This window comes from Myxocyprinus asiaticus, chromosome 34, assembly GCF_019703515.2.
Source record: "Myxocyprinus asiaticus isolate MX2 ecotype Aquarium Trade chromosome 34, UBuf_Myxa_2, whole genome shotgun sequence".
Classification (NCBI taxonomy): domain Eukaryota; kingdom Metazoa; phylum Chordata; class Actinopteri; order Cypriniformes; family Catostomidae; genus Myxocyprinus; species Myxocyprinus asiaticus.
In genome coordinates, this window is record NC_059377.1 from 8,622,434 (window position 1) to 8,647,844 (window position 25,411).

The window sequence follows — 25,411 nt, forward strand, 5'->3', positions numbered from 1 at the left end:
TAAATATATATATATATATATATATATATATATATATATATATATATTATTATTATTATTATTATTATTATTATTATTATTATATTATATTATAAAATAAAATAAAAAGTTGTTAAGGTTAGAGTTAGGTTTAGGTGTAGGGTTTCTGTAGGACTCAGAATAAACACAATCATATTAAAAAATAAAATATTATATTAACTACAACCACTGTTTCTGTCTCATCTGTACATTCATGCATTTAAAGTATACATTTTAATGCTTTTTATTTGTTATAAAAAAAAAACACATACTGATAAGTTGTGTAAAGTAGTCTTTGGTTGTCTTATATAAATGTCAAAGCAAAAGCATATAATTTAAATGGTTTGTAAAAGTAGCTATTAATGGATCACACAGGTTTATATAATTAAGTTTTTTATTTTTATGCAGTGTACTGAGGAAAAAGACAGAAAGAATGTTTGTAATAATTACGTATAACACAAATTTATATTGAAAAATACTTTTAAAATGGCAAAGTATTGCAAATCAAAATGAGTAAAAATAAATAACTTTTACAAATATTTTCACCCAATAAAACATTGTAAAAATGTGCTAACATATTTGCAACAACACAATACACTTCCAACAATCAGTAGTGAAGCGATAAAAGCAAAGATGGGTAAATTACTTAATTATTTATTATTTTAAGTAGAAAATAACAGTCAGCACTACCAACAAAAATCAGTCTTCTGAGTGCTACTATATAACCAGCAATCGCAACAGGGACCAACATCGTTAAGTCTACGACTCGAGTGTCCCAACGTGCAAACAAAAGTCACGTCTACTTGCACACTGTGGCCAAACACCGGAAATTCATAAGAAAAGTGAGTAAGTTGGAATCTGTCTTCTGCCCTTCGGCAGCTTGAAGGCGCTCACCCACGGCGCATGCTCAGACCAGAGCATAGCTCCCTCGCCGCGCATGCGCAGAGTAGCTGCTCGTCGCAAATGTCAGCGACACGGACAAAACACTGACAGACTCTTACAGCGGCGCAGTGTGAGGACGAGAAATGACTGATTTCTGCTGCTGTGACGTTCATTCTGAATAAAACAACGGGAGGAATTGACGCAGACATGGACCAGGAGTTTGATGACATAGATTCAGAGGTCCGCTGGCAGAACCTTTATTTAGTAAGTGAAGCTAACAGAACTAGCATGCTAATGAGCCACGCAATCTACAGTTAGTCATCATTGACTTCTCTTAAATACTTTCATTTTAGTGTGTTCACACTCTAATTCATTTGTCTGTTGTTGGTTTGGTGAGAGAGTGAAAGAGAAGCTGTGTAACTGGAAGTGTACACTGACTAAAGTGTTGTGAGGGAAACTGTCTCAAAGCCCGGTGAGCTACCTAACTGGACAGCATTTTTAGACATCATGCTATTTGACAATGAGTGTTTAGTCATATTCTCGTTGTTTGGTTCACTACAAGAACTTGTAATATTATTGTTGGATATGGAATAATCTAATTTAGACAGCATGCAAGCGGTGCCTACATAGACAACATTTGAAGGCGACTGTAATGTCAAAATGCTGTCAAGGTTGGCAACACACTAGGTTTTCAGACCCGGCCTCTTGTGACAACATGAGTGTTACATTTATACATGTATTCAACATTTACTGCCTCCGTTTATACGAAAACAGCTGTTCTTTCTGAATTAATACACGTCTATTTACTGTAAACCGAACATATAACAGATACACTTTCCTATTATATTGCCAAAATGTAATCACACATACAACAATCTCAAATACAGATTTTAACTATCCAGCAATCTTAACCATGTCATGTCTGATACACTCCTATGCACACTCTCTCTCTCCCTCTCTTTAAATATACAGTTGAAGTCAGAAGTTTACATACACTTAGGTTGAAAACATTAAAACTAATTTTTTAACCACTCCACAGACTTCATATTAGCAAACTGTAGTTTTGGGAAGTCGTTTAGGACATCTACTTTGTGCATGACATGAGTAATTTTTCCAACAATTGTTTACAGACAGATTGTTTCACTTTTAATTGACTATATCACAATTCTAGTGGGTCAGAATTTACATACACTAAGTTAACTGTGCCTTTAAGCAGCTTGGAAAATTCCAGAAAATGATGTCAAGCCTTTAGACAAATATCCAATTAGCTTCTGATAGGAGGTGTACTGAATTGGTGGTGTACCTGTGGATGTATTTTAAGGCCTACATTCAAACTCAGTGCCTCTTTGCTTGACATCATGGGAAAATCAAAAGAAATCAGCCATGACCTAAAAAAAAAACAAAAAACAAAACAATTGTGGACCTCCACAAGTCTGGTTCATCCTTGGGAGCAATTTCCAAATGCCTGAAGGTACCACGTTCATCTGTACAATAGTACGCAAGTATAAACACCATGGGACCACGCAGCCATCATAACACTCAGGGAGGAGACTCATTCTGTCTCCTAGAGATGAACGTAGTTTGGTGCGAAAAGTGCAAATCAATCACAGAACAACAGCAAAGGACCTTGTGAAGATGCGGGAGGAAACAGGTAGACAAATATCTATATCCACAGTAAAACAAGTCCTATATCGACATAACCTGAAAGGCTGCTCAGCAAGGAAGAAGCCACTGCTCCAAAACCACCATAAAAAAGCCAGACTACAGTTTGCAAGTGCATATGGGGACAAAGATCTTACTTTCTGGAAAAAAGTCCTCTGGTCTGATGAAACAAAAATGGAACTGTTTGGCCATAATGACCATTGTTATGTTTGGAGGAAAAAGGGTGAGGCTTGCAAGCCGAAGAACACCATCCCAACCGTGAAGCATGCGGGGTGGCAGCATCATGTTGTGGGGGTGCTTTGCTTCAGGAGGGTCTGGTGCACTTCACAAAATATATGGCATCATGAGGAAGGAAAATTATGTGGATATATTGAAGCAACATCTCAAGACATCAGCCATGAAGTTAAAGCTCAGTCGCAAATGGGTCTTTCAAATGGACAATGACCCCAAGTATACCTCCAAAGTTGTGTGCAAAATGGCTTAAGGACAACAAAGTCAAGGTATTGGAGTGGCCATCACAAAGCCCTGACCTAAATCAGATATAAAATTTATGGGCAGAACTGAAAAAGCGTGTGCGAGCAACGACGCCTACAAACCTGACTCAGTTACACCAGTTCGGGCCAAAATTCCAGCAACTTATTGTGAGAAGCTTGTGGAAAGCTACCCAAAAAGTTTGGCCCAAGTTAAACAATTTAAAGGCAATGCTACCAAGTACTAACAAAAGTGTATGTAAACTTCTGACCCACTGGGAATGTATGGATGAAAGAATGGATGAAAGAAATAAAAGCTGAAATAAATCATTCTCTCTCCTATTATTCTGACATTTCACATTCTTAAAATAAAGTAGTGATCCTAACTGACCTAAGACAGGGACTGTTTTCTATGATTAAATGTCAGGAATTGTGAAAAACTGAGTTTAAATGTATTTGGCTAAGGTGTATGTAAACTTTAACTGTACAGTATGTTTATTTTCATTAATGTTTATTTGAAGTTGTGTTTTTGAATGTCATGATTTAACTTCAACTGCATCATTGTGCACTACAAGTCATTAACAAGAAGAGGTATTCAATGTAAACATTACTGGGTTTTATAAGTGTCCTGCACATTTATTTATTTATTTATTTATTTATTTTTTGTCTTTTTATTCTTATCCCATTCTTATGGTGTTAAACGAACAAGCAAACAAACTTGTGCTTTATAATCCTCTTGTTTTTTTCCCCTCCTGTATGTAGATGGTCTGATGTATCCAGATGTGAACCTGAAAGGAGTCTATTAGTGTTTTATCTGTGTCTAACTGAATAAATAACGTGAAGCTTACTTGACCAGGGCTCAACAATGCAGTCAGGCCAGTAGGTCAGACTTTGACATGCTCTGCCAACATTTTCACTGGACCCACCACCAAAAAATTATATTTTTTAAAAATGAGTTTGTATATGTGCCAGAAAAATTGTTTGTATTTTTCTATTTTTTAACCCCCCTATTGCGTTCAGAATCTGCATACACCTTTTGAGTTCCGGGTCAAGAATTTAAGCGTATAAATTATTCATAAACTGATAACTGACAAATATAAATAAATGATTTTTTTTTAGACATTATAAAGTGTAGAAATTATTTGACATTTCAAAATATACACTAACTACGCAAAAACAGTGTGATACATGTAAAGACATCTTTTTTTTTCAATTTTGTTTTGTGTAATTTTGTCTAAATATAACAATATAAAATTTATATTAACACCTAATGTGAGAATTACTAGTAATTTGAATGAATTGCCTATTGCTCATAACTGCTCAATACAACTTGGTGGTCAAAAGTTATGAAACAACTCAACTGTTCAACTCAAGTATACAACATGAGAACTTCTTTACTATGTTTTTAAGCTAAATCTATTCTGTTTACTTGCATGAACTGCCGAATGTTGATGTGTGACTATGCTGTAAGCTGGTTCGGCATCAGATGGCTGCAGAGTACAATGTGGACAAGTTCCTCTTTCAAGCCCTATTTTGAATAATGTGTGCATGATCTTTTGCTCTCACCACAACTCCTTTAGATAGTAGTACCTTTGATTTAGATTATTTGTTATGTTTGTTACATCTGTCTTGTCTGTTTTGTACAGGAGTGTGTGTGCATGTTTGTAAACAAGATGAAATCCCAGTAAGAAAATCTAATTAATAAATGTACATAATATCATGTGTGAAGTCACAATTGATGCCCGGGTCAAAATTGATCCGTGAACGCCAAAGATGTAACAATTTTTTAAATAGTTATATCTCAAACAATTTTATTATATTTAACAAATTTAATCTGAAAAAAGTGTATTATGTGTATTTTGATATTCTTGACAAAGTCAGAAAGTTTGGTTCCCATACTAAAAACTATATGGTATTTAAAGATTATCTACCTCTCTCGGGTCAAAAATTACCCAAACGCAATAGGAGGGTTTTTGTTTTATAGTAATTTTTATTTTTATTTATTTATTTATTTATTTTTTTACAAAAACAACATTTACCTAGTTTTAATGTGCAATATTTTCTGGAACAAAAGCTAATTTCAATAAAACCTTATCTATGTTAGCCAGCTAGAAAATTTTACTTTGTTGACAAGGTAAACAAGCTAACATGACAAGTTTAAATCAGCAGAATTTGACAAAAATACAAAACAGAAAACCTTATATATATATATATTTGCAAGGCATAAAAACACATGTACAAGATCAACAAATGTAAGTCATAGTGACAACGCAGCTTTAGGCCAATATGGCAAATAACAGTCCCCTCAACTGGTCCTAAACTCCTTGGCACTGGCCCCGGACCAGCAGGTCATTCTTGTTCAGTCACAGTTGACATGATCAGCTGATTTCTGTCAAATGTGTCTTTCACTTTTTAATGTTTGCTGATTTCGGCAATTTACTGAAATTAATCTTGATTAGCTTAATATGCCATTGTGCCCTGTAATTAATGATCAGACTTACTGGTTGTTCTGAAGCTTCTTATATGTCTTCCCCCCAGGAAGTACGCAATCAGTCACACGAGTGTGCGTTCAAAGTGGCCAAGTATCCAGAGAATCGCAACCGCAACAGATACAGAGATGTAAACCCGTGTAAGTAACATCAATTAAAGCTTAAACATCTCCAACACAAACTACGTTAGAATTCATGATCTTCACGGTCATCATAATCTTCACGCTCCACATCTTATACAGTGTTGAAACTGAAAGTAGTATTAATGTTTAGCCTTTTTCTGCTCTTACCCCAAATATATCAGTTGACCACAGTCGGGTGAAGTTAGAAAACACAGAGAATGACTACATTAATGCAAGTCTGGTGGTGATGGAAGAAGCGCAGAGAAGATACATACTTACCCAGGTGAGTGAACGCCACTCGCAGTTGAATTTACTCCTGGAGCTCAAAGCATGTAGTGCAGTGCTAAAGGAGAATCTCATTTTCAAACTTTTGATTTTGACATTGTTAGGAAGCTTCTTTTGAGCAGACACTTGTTATCTGAGGCTTTTTTCAGGACAGTGAAATCAGGGACAGTCACCCTGGAGAAACCTGTAGTGAAAAGGCACACAAAACAGATCTTAGTGTAACCTGTATAATAAATCCTAAAACCTTTGTGTTACCACTTGATTATTAACCATTAGGCTAGCTTTACTTCACTGCTGGCAGTTGCTATACAGTGATGTTACTCGATGGTCATGTAGGCAAGGGGGAGATTTTGCATGTCTATTAGCAGCTGAAATCTGTGTGTAGAGAGGACTTGACGGTGCATTTTGAAGGACACACACTAATTGAGTCAGTCATTTATGATTTTGCTTTCAGATGTGTAATTGTGCCTGACTTTTTGACATTACTTGATTGTGCATGGCTACTATTAGGGATGTGCAAAACTACATATTTTTAAAATCAATTAGAGGGTGGGTTGTCTAACGACCCTGTATTATACAGGTTTTGGATTTAACTGACACTGATCTGATGTATTTCATAGAAGGCATTTACATAAAAAAAACCCAGTGTTGTGTCAGAGAATATAGGGGTCTCGAATAGGGGTGTTAAAAGTAATTTCAGTACCAAGTCAATTCTAAAATAAAAGATTTAATGATAACAGGGTTTCTATAGTAACAAGTACCAACTCAATTTGGTCCCTGCGCACTGTCTGACTAACACACAGCTGATTTCAAATGCTCACACGCTTACGAGCGCCTGCTCTTTTACTCCTTTAACACCAAAATTGACAATGAATCAAATTAAGATTGTGATCTGTCATAGTGTGATTATTAAACTGCTAAAGGATGCAATTTTAATTAAAATAAAAATACAATCTGCCTGTGCTGTGCACTTTAAAGTGAACCACATTATGAGCATCATGCGCTCTGTGTGAGCTATAGTAGATGATAGAGTGCTCATTCACTGTGAAGCGAGCAGCACCTGTAGACTATATATGGCAAGCAATTTAGACATTTATTCCTTAAAACTTACTAGTATCTAATTTTATGCTACTAGTAAAAAATTTTTGTGACTAGTAACTATTCCATTAGATACTAATACTTATTCATTAGGTACTAGTACTAATTCATTAGATACTAGTACTTATTCATTAAGTACTAGTACTAATTCATTAGATACTAGTACTTATTCATTAGGTACTAGTACTAATTCATTAGATACTAGTACTTATTCATTAAGTACTAGTACTAATTCATTAGATACTAGTACTTATTCATTAAGTACTAGTACTAATTCATTAGATACTAGTAGGCACTAGTACTTATTCAATAGATACTAGTACTTATTCAATAGATACTAGTACTTATTTATTAGATACTAGTACTTATTCAATAGATACTAGTACTTATTCATTAGATACTAGTACTTATTCATTAGATCAGAATCAGAATGAGCTTTATTGCCAAGTGTGCTCACGTAGACAAGGAATATTTGTTTGGTGATAGAAGAAACAAACAAGTGCACACAGAACGTTACAGCAAGACACTGAATATAAAACAAGGTAAGAGTATAAATAGACATACAAAAAAATAGGACATATAATAGGGATGGTCATTCATCAATAATTTGATATTTGAATATTTAAGATCATAAAAAACGAATATACGAATATTCTATTATTTAAATGAAGGTAATTAATGAGAGAGACATTGTAAAATTATTTTTTTAGCCATAAAGTTTGCGTCACTATTAAAAAAAAAAAAACAAGCTTCTAATTATATCCAAAACAAGCTTATATTATGTCCTGTGTTTTTTTTTTATTAATTTATTTTATATTTAAACAAGCAATGTGTGAAAACCAAAAAATATAGAACGAAAGCATTTAAGCTAATGCAAAGCGAAGAAAAAGAAACCACTAATGAAGTAGACTGATGCAGTTAATGTACAGTACGAATATAAACACTCGACAAATAATAGTTATGTTTATATTGTATCATGTTTTTGTTGAGAAAAATAAGCATATCCACATGCTCCGGAAACTATACTCATTTATAGACACCAGTTTAAATGATGGAATGTCCCTTACCTGCTCTAGGAATGTTAGCATAGCATCAATGAAAACAAAAAGAAAGAGAAATGAGTTGAAATTGGTTGTTTGTTGCATCAGTTACTGTATATCATGTGAGATGAAGTACCCTGTTGGAATGAAGGGCAAGACTCGACTGACTTTTGATTTTGAAATTATGGATGTTATATAATTAAATTAATCATCAAATTAAACTTTTCCCGTCTCTGAACGGAGAATGGGGGACACTTCAAAGAGTCCCTATGTTTGCAGGGATAAAAGGGTTCATTCAAGCAAAAATATATAAACACAACAGGGCATATAAAAGACAACTATTAAAGGTCTAAAACTAATCTTTCCCAATGGGTCTTTAACATAAAATGTGCTATATAATTTTTTAAAGAAATGACATTACATATTTTCATGGTTGCATTACAATTGTCAAGCGATATTGTATGATTTTTGATTATGCACTGAATAGAATTCCCAAAACAAAAGCAAATTGTGCTGTAGATAAGCCCTCCCTGCATTTGAAATATATTTGTAAAAGTAAAAACAAAATTCGGGTTCATATAGCATTGAAGGAATCAACATAAAATGCCAGACCATAATGTAACAGTGTGGGTACATACCAAATTGTACACTAACCACTATTAGTGTAATTATAATAATATTAATTATTATTATTATTTCTATTACGGAGTAACTATTTGCACTAGGTGTAAATAGCAGCTGCCACACAGCGGCACTACTTACACTCAAATAGTCTGGTGGAAACACAGAAATTAAGGACAAACTGTGCCCCAGAGTGTCGTCTTAAGTTTGTGTGATGGTGAAGATTTTTATGAAGCACTTTTTTTTTTTTTTTTGGTTTAAACCTTTAAAAAAAAAAGTACAAGGGAATACATTATCATAATGCACTAACAGCCTTATACCACAAATTTTACATGTCTGCATCACTTATCCATCAAATCCAGACAGATATACTATATATCTTAAATCTTCAATACATTTTTATTTATTTAAAAAAACTATTCTTTAGAGAAATCAAAGATTTATATATAAAAAAAAAAAATTCAAATCAATCTTTTATGAAGCAGAAGTCCTGGGTTAGATTCCCCACTTTTCCCCATCCTGTTTATGACCATGACAACAAATTGGGAACAACAATAGTTAAGTGCTCACAGACAGCACAGATTCCCTTTTTACCAGCATGTCAATTCGCAGTGGGCCACCTTTACCTGGGTTATTTTTTTAGGGCATTTTATAGAAGATAAAAACACTGTAATCTTTATTGTCGCATGCGTTCCTGGAAAAAGTCAGGAAAAAATACTGATATGCTCGTTTTGGATGGGATTAAATGATCCTGATTACATTGCCCCACATAAAACAAATCCTGTCCGTATAGTGGTTTAAGACATCACATGGTTCGTTGATACAGGGTTGCGATTTTACTGATGGTATATCAGAGGATGTATAGTATACTAGGAAGAGGTTGCATTTATTTTTTTATTTTTTTATTGTTTTGCTATTTGATTATCTTGACCTTTTCTATTATCATCTCTGCCTCCTCGGTTTTTGGCTTCAAGCACATAAATACAATTTCTCATGGACTGACAGACAGCAGTAGAGGTGGGAGGGTTGATACTTGAGGGGGAAAGTTTAGCACAGCGGAAAAAAATCCCCTCTGATACTGAGACTGTGGGAATGAACGATTCTCTCATTATTCATAGCAAGTTTTTAAACACAGAAAAAGCACGAAGCACAGCAATGATCATTTTCGTAAAATATTAGGCTAAGACTGATTATAGGGACAAAAAGCGTCCCGACTGTCACTCCGTGGGGATGCAGGACATGATTTTATCAGACGTCTGGTCACCCTAGTCTCCACTCTTTATATTTCCTTTAATTCTACTTATAATAATAAATAAAAATGAATATAGGCTAAATGTTGATTGCATTGCAGTGATTTGGTCACGGTGAAGGTCAGGGAGTTAAGAGGAAGGGATGATCTTGGTCAAATTAACCATGGTTTTCTAATAATATGGGAGTAACCATGTTTTTTGGCAGAAGCTGTAGTTTTAATGCAATTAACCATGGTGTTACTACAGTAATATTATAGTAACCATGTTTAATTTTGTGGTTACTTTGCTGCAAAATACTATGGTAATATATGGTTACTGCAGTAAAACCATGGTTAATTTTTGTAAGGTTAAGTTTAGGTTTAGGGCTAGGGCTAGGGAATGGTGTGGGACTCTGAATAAACACAATAAACATGCTGCAGTGATGCCCCTATACTGCATGTTAGTATTTAATTAGGAGTGCAAATAATATCTAACACTATTCACACCTAGTGCAAAGAAGATGTGTTTTGTTGCAATTTATTGTAAATAGCATCTAGCCCAGGGCTAGTCAGCTGGCGGCCCGCGGGCCAAATCCGGCCCGCCAATCATCTTTGTCTGGCCCTCCGACTGATTTTTGATAAAATTGCCTCGCCATCTGAAATACTAGAGTGCGCTCTGCGCAAAACTCTGCGTTCGCAGGTGCAAGCCTCAGCAATCAACGGTGAGTTTAACCAGAAATTATTTAGCAGAGATGGGCCACTTCTATTAAAATGAATGGGAGAAATTGGAACACCCAACCAAGAAGCTCTAGCACCCAACGGTCAACGAGTGTAGAAAGGAAGTCCCGCCTTACAGGTAAAAGAGCCAATCACCTTTTAGATATCACCTGTCAGTCATCTTGAGAACGTGCATGCGCATTAGCAAGACAAGCTGGAAAAATTTCTTAAATTGTGGTAAAGAAGCACATTTATGAAACCAGCATTGTCGGATTTTACTGCTGATTTGAAATATGTTCTTAGATCGTAATCTTAACCAACCGTTTTTGAGATTTCGGTGTTTCCCCATTCAAGTATATAGGAGCTGCACTGGCATGACTGGAAATAGTCTCCCGGGAGCGTTCCAAAGATGGCAGACAGTGGACTGACTTGATAGAAAGACTTTGGTTTAACAACGCTCAATGGCACGTGCAACAGCATTCAGCCATCATCAGTTGTTTAGACTGGAGCACGTGATTAAGCTTTTCTGCCAATAGTTTAGTTACACTGCTTTGCTAAACATGGACTGCACCGTTTATGTGAGCATTTGATTGCGTCTTTTTCAATCAAATGTATTTATATAAATTTCTTAGTTGTGTGGAGTTTGATCAAACCTACAGATGTAAAAAATGATCACCGCAGTTGTTACAGAATTGTTGTCAGCACATAGGCACATCTTAGGCAACAAAAGAGAAATCGATTATGAAAACCAAACATTCATGGGAAAATGTGCTGAAATGTTTGCTTTTATTCACTATTCTTGAAGTGTCAAATGGGCATGTCTCATCTGATCAGGGTCGGTAGTGCTCATAAAAACAGTGATATGGGAACTTGAACCAGCAAATATCCTGATTATATTTGGTTCTATACAGCTGTGAATCAGCCCTCTCAATCACGAACAGCATCAACAGCACACAATTTTCTTCTTTTGCCAATGATTATCTGCACAAATTTCTGGCTCCTGCACTGACTATTCTGTGCAAATTTACAATATTTGCAGGACTAATTTTCTTCTCTGAATAGGTTGTTACTTTATAGAGAAAATGGAAGAATAGACATTTTATCTTTTTTTTTTTTTTTTTTCCAAAAGGAAAATTGAATTTAAATGCATTCTTAAGTAAACATCACATTTCTATACGACCATTGTTTTCATATGTGAGTCGATAGTGTGAGAGGGCTTTAGCAGATCTAAATGTTTCTCCTTGGTTTCATAATTTGTAAACAATAGTGCTAAAATGCTAAAATTATTATTTATTTATTTTTTTGTTGTTTTCCAAAGTAAAGCTGATCAAAAATTATTTGTTAGTTAAGAGTATAAGTCATGTTTATTTTTCAGCCAGATCTTATGAAGGAATTTGTGGCCAGACCTTTAAAATTATAATTTAATATACAGTATACCCTGTGACTATTTTAATATGAATAAATGCACAGTATTAAAGGTGTTTTTAAGACTAAATGATGGATGAGTAAATAATCGGTATCATGATTTCTACAAACGTTATTGAGAGTTCCAAAAGAGGACAGCAGCAGCAAAAACATCTGTACAAGAATGCATCCATAAAGTGTAGAAAACTTGTCATGGCTATTATTCATTATTCTTAAAAAACAATGCGGATGGAAAGCAATAACGCGTCCTGTGTGAACGGCCCCAAACTACACTTTAATAATTTTTATAATCTCAAATTCCATAAAAAAATTTTCTTTAATTATCAACATAATACTGCATGCACATAACTAATTTGACATAACCTGCAGATTTCCTTTAGACAGCTGCACCTGGCGTCGGCTTGTAGGCTACCCGATTCTGAGGAAAATCTGTCTCCACTGCCGGGGGTGGAGGGAGCAGAGAGAGAGAGAGAGAAAGAGAATTAGGCAAATATCCACTAATTATAAAAGTGCAAAAAACAGTGTGACAAGGTTTTTTAACTCTCTTTGAAGGAGGAAGCGGGAGCCGGGTGAACAATCCAGCATGAGTTTTATTTTTACACTTTTCAGCGTCAACCAACAAATCAGCCTAAGCCAGGCTGGTCGATTAGCTGATTTCAGAGAAGGTTTTAGCTGGTCAGGCTGGGAGACCAGCTAGCCTCCCAGCTTAAACCAGCTTGGCCAGGCTGACCAGCTAAAACCACCCTGACCAGCTAAGACCACACTGACCAGCTAAGACCAGCCTGACCAACTAAGACCACCCTCCAGCTAAGATCAGCATGACCAGCCTGATGAGCTAAGACCAGCCTGACCAGCTAAAAAAGGGTTCAAAACCCCTTTAAAACCAGCCTGACCAGCTACTGTATGACCAGCTAAAACCAGCCAACCAGCTTATGCCGGTTTTAGCTGCTCTTTTCATCAGGGCATCATTTAATGATTATTTCAATGGCTTTGCAATGTAAATATCATGATGTACATACAATAATCTGGTACCGTAGCACCATACACATTTTTATAGGCATAAAACGCAACACTCAATTTTATACAATATGTAACGGGGGTCCCGGCTCCGTCTCTCTACCCACAAAGGGGTCCTTGGCCTGAAAATGGTTGAAGACCTCTGGTCTATGCCATTAATTGTCCGTTCAGCAGCGGTGATGTTTGTTTTCTACCACTAGGTATCAGTAGGCACACTGGGAGTAAAGTGATTCTTCCCTTTTAAGAAAAGGAGTGACGTTGCATTTATAATCAACATACTATTTGCATAGTATGCAAATGTGCTTTAGAAATAATACTAGTACCTATTAAGTTCAGGATATCTGTGAGCTAAATAGTTACTAGTCGTTAAAATTAAGTACTAGTACTTAAATTTTCTAGGATAGTAACATTTAAATAGATACTAGTCACTATTAGAGTAAGTACTATTATCTAATGAATAAGTACTATTGCCTAATGAATAAGTACTAGTGCCTAATGAATAAGTACTAGTGCCTAATTAATAAATACTAGTAACTAATGGAATAGTTACTAGTCATTAAAAATAAGTACTAGTGACATAAAAATAGATACTAGTAAGTTTTAAGGAATACATTTTAAAATGGCTTGCCATAGACTATATAATAACTAAATTCAATAAAAAAATACACACAAACTGAAAAGCCTTCATGTCACGTACATGCGAAAGAAATTGCAACAGAAATATATTACTACTGTATTATTAAATGCAAGCAATATCTCACGAGCAAGAGTGCTGTTGTACTGAATATTGTTTTAATCAATGTTCATTTATATGCAGCACTTTATTTGACAACAATATAAGACTATTGATGTGTTTTGGATTATGCTGTGAAGGTCTTTACAGAAGAATTTCATTTGATAAAAATAATGCAGTAGTATTTTGAAGAGTAATTGTTCTGTTTTCATTTCTTTAAAGTTTTATAAATGTATTTGATTATACACCATTTTAATGATGAAATTGAATGAAACTTTAAAACAAGGAATTCAGGAAAATAAAATGGAAAACACAGAATTTGGGAAAAAATTTAAACAAATTTAGAAATAAATAAGTCATTTCATAGGGTCCTACTTAATAAAAACTTGAAGCAGTGAAACATGCAATTGTTTTAATTTATTATTTACATTAATATTTAACTTTTTAAATAGGCTAAAGTGGGTTTTCAATAGCATTTTACCTATTTTTGCTGTGGTATTGAAATTGGTATCAAGAATCGTGAAATTTGACTGGTATTGGTACTGACTACTTAAATTTTGGTATTGTGACAACCCTTTTCATTTTTAAAAGTTGGACTATTTTAAGCTTAAAGTTATTAGTTCACCCAAAAATGTTAATTCTGTCATTATCTACTCACACTCATGTCATTCCAAACTGGGGCTGCACAATTAATCACCATAAAATCGAAATCATGACATGACCTTGTGCGATTATAAAACCACAAAGGGCTGCGATTGCTTCAAAGTGTATGTGCGCTGCTCTGAACTGTCTGTATTGTGTTAATGCATTATTACAGTGTTTTCAGAGCGTTTCGGTGCTCCACATCTTATCTCGTGCTCAGAGTAACAGATGTGCTTTGAGTTCAATTCCGTTTGTTTTTGTGCACTGAGCATGTTTTATTTAAAGTGCTCCAGATTTACTTAAATGTAACTTTTTTTAAAAAAGCTTGACTGTTTTAGAACTCTTGTTTATCTGGACCACATAGCAATGCCACGTGCAAGTTGAGATTTTATTACAGAAGTTGTATAACAATAATCAAGTTGACTGGTTTCCAAAAATAAAGATGATGATTAGTGGTCTGACAGCCTATCACAAAGTAGACAAAAACAGGTACACAGTGGACAGGTACTATGTAAAAATGAAGAATCCAGCGTTTATTTTTTCTCTTAGTTTCACTGTTTTATTTGTTTGTGGCTGAAGTGAAAAAGGTCAAGTTTAGTTCTTTTTAAAGGAGTCATGTCATGCTTTTTTTCTTCTTTTTTTTATTTTTTTTTTACTTTTTTAATTTTCTTGAGCTTTACTTATAATGTTAGTAAAGGTTTTTGCACAAAAATAGTGTAGTATTTAATAACCTGTTTCCACCCTGTCCCTGGCCTGAAATGCTCAGTTTTCTGTGCTGTCCTCTTTAAATTGCTATCACAATATTTTTCTAAATAATCGCAATATGACTTTTTGTCCAAATTGTGGAACTCTATCCAAGCCCATATGACTTTCTTCTGCAGAACACAAAAGAAGGAAATTTAAAGGATGCCCCATTCTCTGATTTCAGTACAATAGCAGTTGATATTGTCTCACTTTAAAGATTTAAAAAGTATTATAAAGAACTCCATGCAACTCATGCATCATATTCAAAGTCTTCTATTAACTGTTATTGTGTTGAAATCAGTGATAGAGACATTCTTAAAATTCCTCTTTTTGTGTCCCACATAAGAAAGTAAATCATATGAGCTTGGAATGACTTGAAGGTGAGTAAATAATGACAGAATTTTCCTTTTTGTGTGAACTATTCCTTTAATATGACAGTAAAAATGATACGATCATGACATCATCTACAGTTGAAGTCAGAAGTTTACATACACCTTAGCCAAATACATTTAAACTCAGTTTTTCACAATTCCTGACATTTAATCGTAGAAAACATTCCCTGTCTTAGGTCGGTTAGGATCACTACTTTATTTTAAGAATGTGAAATGTCAGATATATAGTAGAGAGAATGATTTATTTCAGCTTTTATTTCTTTCATCACATTCCCAGTGGGTCAGAAGTTTACATACACTTTGTTAGTATTTGGTAGCATTGCCTTTAAATTGTTTAACTTGGGTCAAACGTTTTGGGTAGCCTTCCACAAGCTTCTCACAATAAGTTGCTGGAATTTTGGCCCATTCCTCCAGACAGAACTGGTGTAACTGAGTCAGGTTTGTAAGCCTCCTTGCTCGCACACGCTTTTTCAGTTCTGCCCAGAAATGTTCTATTAGATTGAGGTCAGGGCTTTGTGATGGCCACTCCAATACTTTGACTTTGTTGTCCTTAAGCCATTTTGACACAACTTTGGAGGTATGCTTGGGGAACATTGTCCATTTGGAAGACCCATTTGTGACTGAGCTTTAACTTCCTGGCTGATGTCTTGAGATGTTGCTTCAATATATCCACATAATTTTCCTTCCTCATGATGCCATCTATTTTGTGAAGTGCACCAGTCCCTCCTGCATCAAAGCATCCCCACAACATGATACTGCCAACCCGCATGCTTCACGGTTGGGATGGTGTTCTTCGGTTTGCAAGCCTCACCCTTTTTCCTCCCAACATAACGATGGTCATTATGGCCAAACAGTTCAATTTTTGTTTCATCAGACCAAAGTAAGATCTTTGTCCCCATGTGCACTTGCAAACTATAGTCTGGCTTTCTTATGGTGGTTTTGGAGCAGTCTTTCAGGTTATGTCGATATAGGACTTGTTTTACTGTGGATATAGATACTTGTCTACCTGTTTCCTCCAGCGTCTTCACAGGGTCCTTTGCTGTTGTTCTGTGATTGATTTGCACTTTTCGCACCAAACTACGTACATCTCTAGGAGACAAAATGCGTCTCCTTCCTGAGCGGTATGATGGCTGCGTGGTCCCATGGTGTTTATACTTGCGTACTATTGTTTGTACAGATGAATGTGGTACCTTCAGGCATTTGGAAATTGCTCCCAAGGATGAACCAGACTTGTGGCGGTCCACAATTTTTATTTTTATTTTTTTTAGGTCATGGCTGATTTCTTTTGATTTTCCCATGATGTCAAGCAAAGAGGCACTGAGTTTGAATGTAGGCCTTAAAATACATCCACAGGTACACCTCCAATTCAGGCCACCTCCTATCAGAAGCTAACTGGCTAATTGTCTAAAGGCCTTAGATCATTTTCTGCTTAAAGGCACAGTTAACTTAGTGTATGTAAACTTCTGACCCACTGGAATTGTGATATAGTCAATTAAAAGTGAAACAATCTGTCTGTAAACAATTGTTGGAAAAATTACTTGTGTCAACGACTTGCCAAAACTATAGTTTGCTAATATTAAATCTGTGGAGTGGTTAAAAAAATGAGTTTTAATGACTTCAACCTAGGTGTATGTAAACTTCTGACTTCAACTCTATTTGTGTAGGCTATCTGTCTGTCTGAAAACAAATTCTTATATTTAAGAAAAAAAAAAAAAACCTTGTAAGACCTCACTAATCAACTAATGAATTTGCTGTTGGGTGACTAGACATTCATTGTGACCCATCCCTACTCACTATCAAGTCTTTTGTGTGGTTTCTCTCTTGTCAGGGTCCACTGAGAAACACCTGCGGCCACTTTTGGCTGATGATCTGGGAGCAGAAGACTAAAGCAGTTATCATGCTCAACAGAGTAATAGAGAAAGGCTCGGTAAGGTCTCAAACACCCAGAAAGGAAAATTCTACCATTCCAAACTCGTATAACTTTATTTCTTCTTTGGAGCTCTAAAGGAAATGGAAAAGGAGAGGCCTCTGTCCCCATTCACTTTCATTGTGTGGAAAAAGATTAAATAAAATTAAATTGTGACTGAGGCATCTCAGAAACATCTCTAAACATCTCCTTTTGTGTTCCACAGAAGAAAAATGAAACTGAAAGACAGACTCTTAGTTCAAATTGTAAAGTTCACCTGAACCTCAGGGAGTCTATGTAAATGGTGACACATTAGGAAACTATTAGATATGTAGCAGGCCTGAAGTGCAAACTCAGACAGACAGTTGCATGCTTGACCAAGATAAAGCTGTATTGCCATCCTGTTTCATATATGACATTAAGATATTTGAGATCACACTTTACTATTTGCTTGATTCACTGCTAATGTGGTTTGAGTGGGCTGAATGGCATTTTAAATATGTTCCTCTAATACTCAGCCTGTCTGTATACAGTACCTTCACATTAGAATAATTAAACTGCAACTAAAACCAATAGTTCAGGAAGACCTAACCTTAAGAATACTTGTGAATATTCTGTGAATAATGCCATTAGTCCATGTAGCTAAAACTCTTATGGCTATTTCTAATGCCATGTTGTCTCAATGTCAAAAATATCGTTTTCACATACAGACAGTCACATGTTTTGTACATTGAAGGCTGACCCTTTAATTTGTGAATAATCAGAAGACTATCACAGAACATAAGCAAAGCGTCTTTTGACTGTTAATGTCTTGCAGCTATGTTTAGAGGCTTTCCTGTTAAACTTGCTAAAAATATTTAGAGTCTTTCCTGTTAAACTTGCTAAAAATATAGTTTTAATTGTGCACTGACTTCAACACAGTAAATGCAGGCTTTTGTATCTAAATAACTTCAGCATGTTAAAGGTTGTAAAACAAAGAGCGTAACAGTCTGATTTTTAAGACCAAATTTTCAAATCTGTATGAATTTATACTGCTTTTATTATTTTAATTGGTGATAGACTGATACAGTATATCCGACCAGTTAATCAGCCAATATTTTGGGCATTTTGAGATTGTTAACAGAATTGGTAGTTCCCCCTAAAATGTCAGTTAGAGATGTACTGATGAAATATTGGTATCGACAGATAAAAGCAATTGTGTGCACACTGGCTGAATGTTAAGAAAAACAAAGAAATCTTGCCAATTGAATGTGGTAAGATGTGGTACTTAACCAATACATGTGGAAGACATGTAGATACATGGAAAATTATGTTGTTATTATTTACATTTCTTTCAAAGTTGTGTAATTACTTATCAGTGATTTCAAACAAGGTAGCATATAAAATAAATAAATAAAAATAGAACCACCAAACTATTGGTATCGGCAGAAGTTGTTCTAAATAATCGGCATCGGCTCACCAATTTTGTATCGGTGCGTCCCTAATGTCATTTCCAAAACTACCAACAACCTTTTCAGTAGATATTATGGATATCATCAAATATCGATATATGGATTATTGATCAGCACGTTATTTTAGCCATATATTTTTGAGGCTTAGATATATTAAAATTAGAAGCCTAATTTGCATGCTTTCCAATTCACTCAGTTGGCCACTGTTTAACAGTCTGGCGTAATAGCTTTGGGAGACCACAAGAGGGTAGTATAACATTTACTGAAGCCGGTCGTAGTCAGGGAAGGTATCTCACACACACACACACACACACACAGGATGAGCTGATGCGGTGCAGCAGATGGCAGTCCAAAGTTACAAAGGTTTTTGTACTTTTTCAAAAATTAACAACCCAAATAAACACATTACAACAGTGCTATGCAGAAAAGCATTTCTGAACATACAACACGTCGAATAATGATGGGGATGGGCTACAGCAGCAGAAGACCCCTCGGGGTACCACTACTGTTATCTTGGAACAGGAAACTGAGGCTGCAGTGGGCACAGGCTCACAAAAACTGGACAGTAGATGTTTGGAAAAACATTTCCAGGTCTGACAAATCTGGATTTCTGCTGAGGTACACAAATGTTAGGCCCACTGCAGCCTCCTTTTTCTGTTCTTGGCTGACAGAAGTGGAACCCAACGTGGTCTTCTTCTGTTGTAGCCCATCTGGCTCAAGGTTCGATGTGTTGTGCATTCCGAAATGCTATTCTGCTCACTACAATTGTACAGAGTGGTTATCTTAGTTACCATAGCCTTTCTGTCAGCTTGAACCAGTCTGGCTATTATCTGTTGACCTCTCTTATCAACAAGGCATTTTTGCCCACAGAACTGCCCCTCACTGGTTGTTTTTTGTTTTTTGTTTTTTTCGCACCATTCTATATACACTCTTGAGACTGTTGTATGTGAAAATCCCAGGAGATCAGCAGTTACAGAAATACTCAAACCAGCCCATCTGGCACCAACAATCTGGCGCCATCTGGCCCTTGGACTCAAGGTGGCGCCGAGTATGGCTGCTGCGTTGCGAGCTCCGACACAACATAGCAATGGTTTGTTTGTTTTGTTTACAATTCTTATGTTTTTTGTCTTGGATGTTGTCTGCCTTATTGTCTACGACAGACAAACACTTTTGGACATTGGTTCAGCGATCTCACACCGAAAACCGGACTTCACATTCCTCAATGCCGACCCGCTGTTTACAAACATGCAAGCGGAGCCCTTTGTCTGGGCAGCACGGCCGCGGAAACGCAGGAGGAAAAGGGGAAACAGAGCCGGCATTCTCATCAGAGTAATCGACCCCCGCTACCCACTATTCTACTGGCAAATGTTCAGTCTCTGGATAACAAGCTCTGCGAGCTGAAAGCGCGGATCTCTTTCCAACGAGAGAACAGAAACTTGGATGTCTGCGGAGATTCCAGACTCAGCCATTGAACCCGCGGGGTTCTCCATACTCCGAGCGGACAGAGCGAAAGACCTCTCAGGTAAAACTAGAGGAGGTGGTGTATGTTTTATGATCAACAAATCCTGGTGTGATCAGAGGAACGTACATTCCATCAAGTCTTTCTGTTCTCCTGATCTGGAATTTCTTATGCTTCTGTGTCGACCATTCTGGCTACCGAGGGAATTCACAGCGGTCATTATCACTGCTGTGTACATTCCCCCACAAGCCGACACAGACCGGGCACTCAAGGAACTGTATGGGAGTATAAGTGAGCAGGAAACCGCGCACCCTGAGGCCGCGTTCATTGTGACCGGGGACTTTAATAAAGCCAGTTTAAAATCAGTCGCACCAAAATATCACCAGCACATTAGTTTCAACACACGAGGGGACCGGGTTTTGGACCATTGCTACTCTCCGTTCCGGGATGGCTACAAATCCCTCCCCCGCCCACCATTTGGCAAATCGGACCACTCTTCCATTCTGCTTCTGCCTGCTTACAGGCAGAAACTGAAACAGGAAACACCCACCCTCAGAACGATCCAGTGCTGGTCGGACCAATCAGACTCTACGCTACAAGACTGTTTTGATCGCACGGACTGGGAGATGTTCCGGTCCGCCTCTGATGACGACATCGAGCTTTACGCTGATAGCGTAATGTGTTTCATCAGAACGTGTGTAGAGGAAGTGATTCCGACCAGAACTGTGCGAATCTATCCGAATCAGAAGCCGTGGATCAATAGCGATGTTCGCGCGGCACTTAATGTGCGGACCTCTGCTTTTAATTCCGGGAACGCGGAGGAGCATAAACAAGCCAGTTATGCCCTCCGAAAAACTATCAAAACAGCAAAACGCCAATACAGGAGCAAGATTGAAGGACAGTTTAACACCACCAACTCTAGAAGCATGTGGCAGGGAATTAACATCATCACGGACTTTAAAGGAAATAAAAACTCCGCCATGAACACCGCTGCCTCTCTACCGGATGAGCTAAATACTTTTTATGCTCGTTTCGAGGGAAATAACACCGCCCTCGCGGAGAGAGCTCTCACGGCCGAAGCTACAGAGGTTAGTTCACTCTCCGTCTCTGTAACGGATGTAACACGATCCTTCCGACGGGTGAATATCCGCAAAGCCGCGGGTCCAGACGGCATTCCGGGCCGCGTCATCAGAGCGTGCGCCAACCAGCTGGCTGGTGTTTTTACGGACATTTTCAACCTTTCCCTCTCTTTGTCTGTAGTCCCCACATGCTTTAAAACATCCACCATTGTGCCTGTTCCAAAACAATCAAAAACAACTTGTTTAAATGACTGGCGTCCTGTTGCTCTGACCCCCATCATCAGCAAATGTTTTGAGAGACTAATCAGAGATTACATCTGCTCTGTATTACCACTCTCTCTTGACCCGCTGCAGTTTGCATACCGCAACAACTGCTCCACTGATGATGCCATTGCATCTACAATACACACTGCTCTCTCCCACCTGGAAAAAAAGAACACTTATGTGAGAATGTTGTTTGTAGACTACAGCTCAGCATTCAACACCATAGTGCCCTCCAAGCTAGATGAGAAACTCCGGGCTCTGGGCTTAAACAGCTCGCTGTGCAGCTGGATCCTGGACTTCCTGTCAAGCAGACGCCAGGTGGTTAGAATAGGCAGCAACATCTCCTCATCACTGACCCTCAACACTGGAGCCCCGCAGGGCTGTGTTCTCAGCCCACTACTGTATTCCTTGTACACACATGACTGTGTGGCAACACATAGCTCCAATGCCATCATTAAGTTTGCTGATGACACGACGGTGGTAGGTCTGATCACTGACAATGATGAAACAGCCTACAGAGAGGAGGTGCACACTCTGACACACTGGTGTCAGGAGCACAACCTCTCCCTCAACGTCAGTAAGACAAAGGAGCTTGTGGTGGACTTCAGAAGAAAAGACAGAGAACACAGTCCAATCACCATCAATGGAGCACCAGTGGAGAGAGTCAGCAGCTTCAAGTTCCTGGGTGTCCACATCACTGAGGAACTCACATGGTCCGTCCACACTGAAGTCGTTGTGAAGAAGGCTCATCAGCGCCTCTTCTTCCTGAGACGGCTGAGGAAGTTTGGAATGAACCGCCACATCCTCACACGGTTCTACACCTGCACTGTGGAGAGCATCCTGACTGGCTGTATCTCCGCCTGGTACGGCAATAGCACCGCCCACAACCGCAAAGCACTGCAAAGGGTGGTGCGAACTGCCAAACACATCATCGGAGGTGAGCTTCCCTCCCTCCAGGAAATATATACAAGGCGGTGTGTGAAAAAAGCTCGGTCATCAGAGACTCCAGCCACCCGAGCCATGGGCTGTTCTCACTGCTACCATCAGGTAGGCGGTATCGCAGCATCAGGACCCGCACCAGCCAACTCCATGACAGCTTCTTCCCCCAAGCAATCAGACTTCTGAACTCTTGATCTCCCACGATCAAAATACATCAGCCCTGCACTTTATTACTCTTTTATCTCACACCGGACTGTCATAAATTATATTACTGTTATTATATTATGTCTCTCTTAACAACTGACTATCAACTGACAGCCTGAATGTCAATACAGTACAATACTGTACATTCTATATATATATATATATATATATATATATATATATATATATATATATATATATATATATATACACTTTTTTATATATTTTTATTTTTTAATTTTTATTGAATAATGTGTATCTATATAGTATCTATATAGTAAAAAACAAACAAAAAAAAAACAGCATATTGTATACTGTACAGTGTGTTATTATGTGTATATTGTTGAGTGTAATTATGTGTATAACAGATGTTTAAATTGTGTTGTGTTAATTTGATGTTTTAAGTTGTGTAATTATGTATAACAGATGTTTAAATTGTGTTGTGTTAATTTGATGTTTTAAGTTGAGTGTAATTATGTGTATAACAGATGCTTAAATTGTGTTGTGTTAATGTGATGTTTTAAGTTGAGTGTAATTATGTATAACAGATGTTTAAATTGTGTTGTGTTAATTTGATGTTATTGTAAATTGGTATATGTCTCATCACTGTCACGACTGCTATGTTGATCGGAACTGTACCCAAGAATTTCACACACCATTGCACTTGTGTATATGGCTGTGTGACAATAAAGTGATTTGATTTGATTTGATTTGATCATGCCACGGTCCAAATCACTGATCACATTTTTTCACCATTCTGATGGTTGATGTGAACATTAACTGAAGCTCCTGACCCATATCTGCATGATTTTATGCACTGCACTGCTGCCACACGATTGGCTGATCGCATGAATATGTAGATGTACCGGTGTAACTAATAAAGTGGCCGGTGAGTGTATATCAGTGTTATATTGGCTATCCTGCTCTTTGGATGTCAGTAGCCGCCACTGTTAAATTCAAATTGACCACTCATTGTAATGTGTGTTATGTATATTGTAATGTGTGTTATGTGTGTTGTAATGTATATTATTCTTAATGCAGGAAAAGTGTGCACAATACTGGCCGACGCAAAAGGATCATGAGATGTCGTTTCGCGACACTCGCTTTGTGGTGACACTAGTGTCAGAGGATGTGAAGTCATATTACACCACCAGAGTGCTGGAACTCCAGAATGCAAATGTAAGATTCTCACGTTGATCACTGAAAATCACATTCTTGCTCTCTTCTTGGATATTTTTCTTGATTTTGTTTTTTAAGCATTTTTTTTTACATTATTAGATGCTGCAGAAATACTATGATTCTAAGCTCTTCTCAGTTCTGCTATGATTTTTTTTCTCTCATATTGATTGTAACACTTAGACGGGGGAGACGAGAGAGATCTACCACTTTCATTATACCACATGGCCTGACTTTGGTGTACCAGAATCCCCCGCCAGCTTCCTGAACTTCCTGTTTAAGGTACGGGAGTCCGGCTCACTCGGGATGGATCAAGGTCCAGCTGTGGTGCACTGCAGTGCAGGCATTGGACGATCTGGGACATTTTCTCTGGTTGACACTTGTCTTGTCTTGGTGAGATGAATCTCTGGTTGAAATTTCCAAAACATTTAATTTCCAGCACATCTTAAATTCTGTATTAGTAGAATTCTGTGGTGAAATTACATTTTTAACATTTTAGAAATAAAATGGCCTCATTTGACTTAAGGTTAATTTCTTAAGGTTAGTTTACAATTTATACATCCTAAATACACACAATTAAATAATATTTTTAAATGTTTTATGTAATTTAGCAAAATGAAAATAAAACATTCTGCTCACAGTGATATTTACCTTGAATTTTCATTGTTTTCTTCAAACATCACTTGTCTCATATTTCATCTTAAGCATGCTCTTCAATTACACTTTTTTTTGACTTGGTTAACAATTACAATAACTTTTGAAAAAACTTTATTTGGGGCAAAATAGTTTGGTGTGGTGGTAATGATGCCACCAGTAATGTCACCACATATAAATCATTTTCACACAATAAATAGAAATGGTTTATGTTAATTTCACTCTTTGTTTAGATTATCATAGTTTTAAACATGGAATAATATTGAAATTCTGGGTCAAGCCTAAAACAGTCAAATCTGTACATAAAAGGCATTTGAAAAGTACCAAAAATAAATTCTGAAGGCCTGGTAAAAAGTTTCCAAGTCAGTTTTAATGTGACCATTATATAAAAAAATGAAGGATGTTCGTTTTTATAGAAATCAGTATCTGGGACATGAAATTGCCTAAAGTTGAAGAAACACCAATATAAGTATATACTATGTATATGGAAAAGTGTTTGTATGCAGTGTTTAAAAACGGTTGAAAAGCTTTTGAATTAGTGGCTTTACTATCTTCTCAAATTATTATGTTTGCCTAATGGTGGTTCTACATTAGTTATACTTTCAGTATCTGTTCACGTGGAACAAAGTGTATATTTCTTCCTGTACATTTGGGACTTTAGAGGTTATTAAACAACTGCCTTGTCCTCCATTAT

General features: G+C 36.9%; 1 protein-coding gene across 5 annotated transcripts in view; it reads left to right on the plus strand.

The window, feature by feature from the left end:
* The first annotated feature begins 959 nt into the window (after positions 1-959).
* The window catches only part of LOC127424847 (tyrosine-protein phosphatase non-receptor type 2-like), a 39,371-nt gene continuing 14,919 nt past the window's right edge, over positions 960-25,411 (plus strand). For 2 of the 5 annotated variants that reach the window (XM_051670333.1, XM_051670332.1), the window contains exons 1-6: positions 960-1,164; positions 5,571-5,661; positions 5,826-5,926; positions 17,414-17,512; positions 23,929-24,066; positions 24,247-24,456. In XM_051670333.1, the coding sequence (XP_051526293.1) occupies positions 1,108-1,164; positions 5,571-5,661; positions 5,826-5,926; positions 17,414-17,512; positions 23,929-24,066; positions 24,247-24,456 (696 nt within the window). In that variant the 5' untranslated portion in view covers positions 960-1,107. Of the gene's footprint in view, positions 1,165-3,794; positions 3,916-5,570; positions 5,662-5,825; positions 5,927-17,413; positions 17,513-23,928; positions 24,067-24,246; positions 24,457-25,411 lie in introns of all 5 variants that reach the window. The other 3 variants (XM_051670334.1, XM_051670335.1, XM_051670336.1) reach the window with 3 other exon arrangements.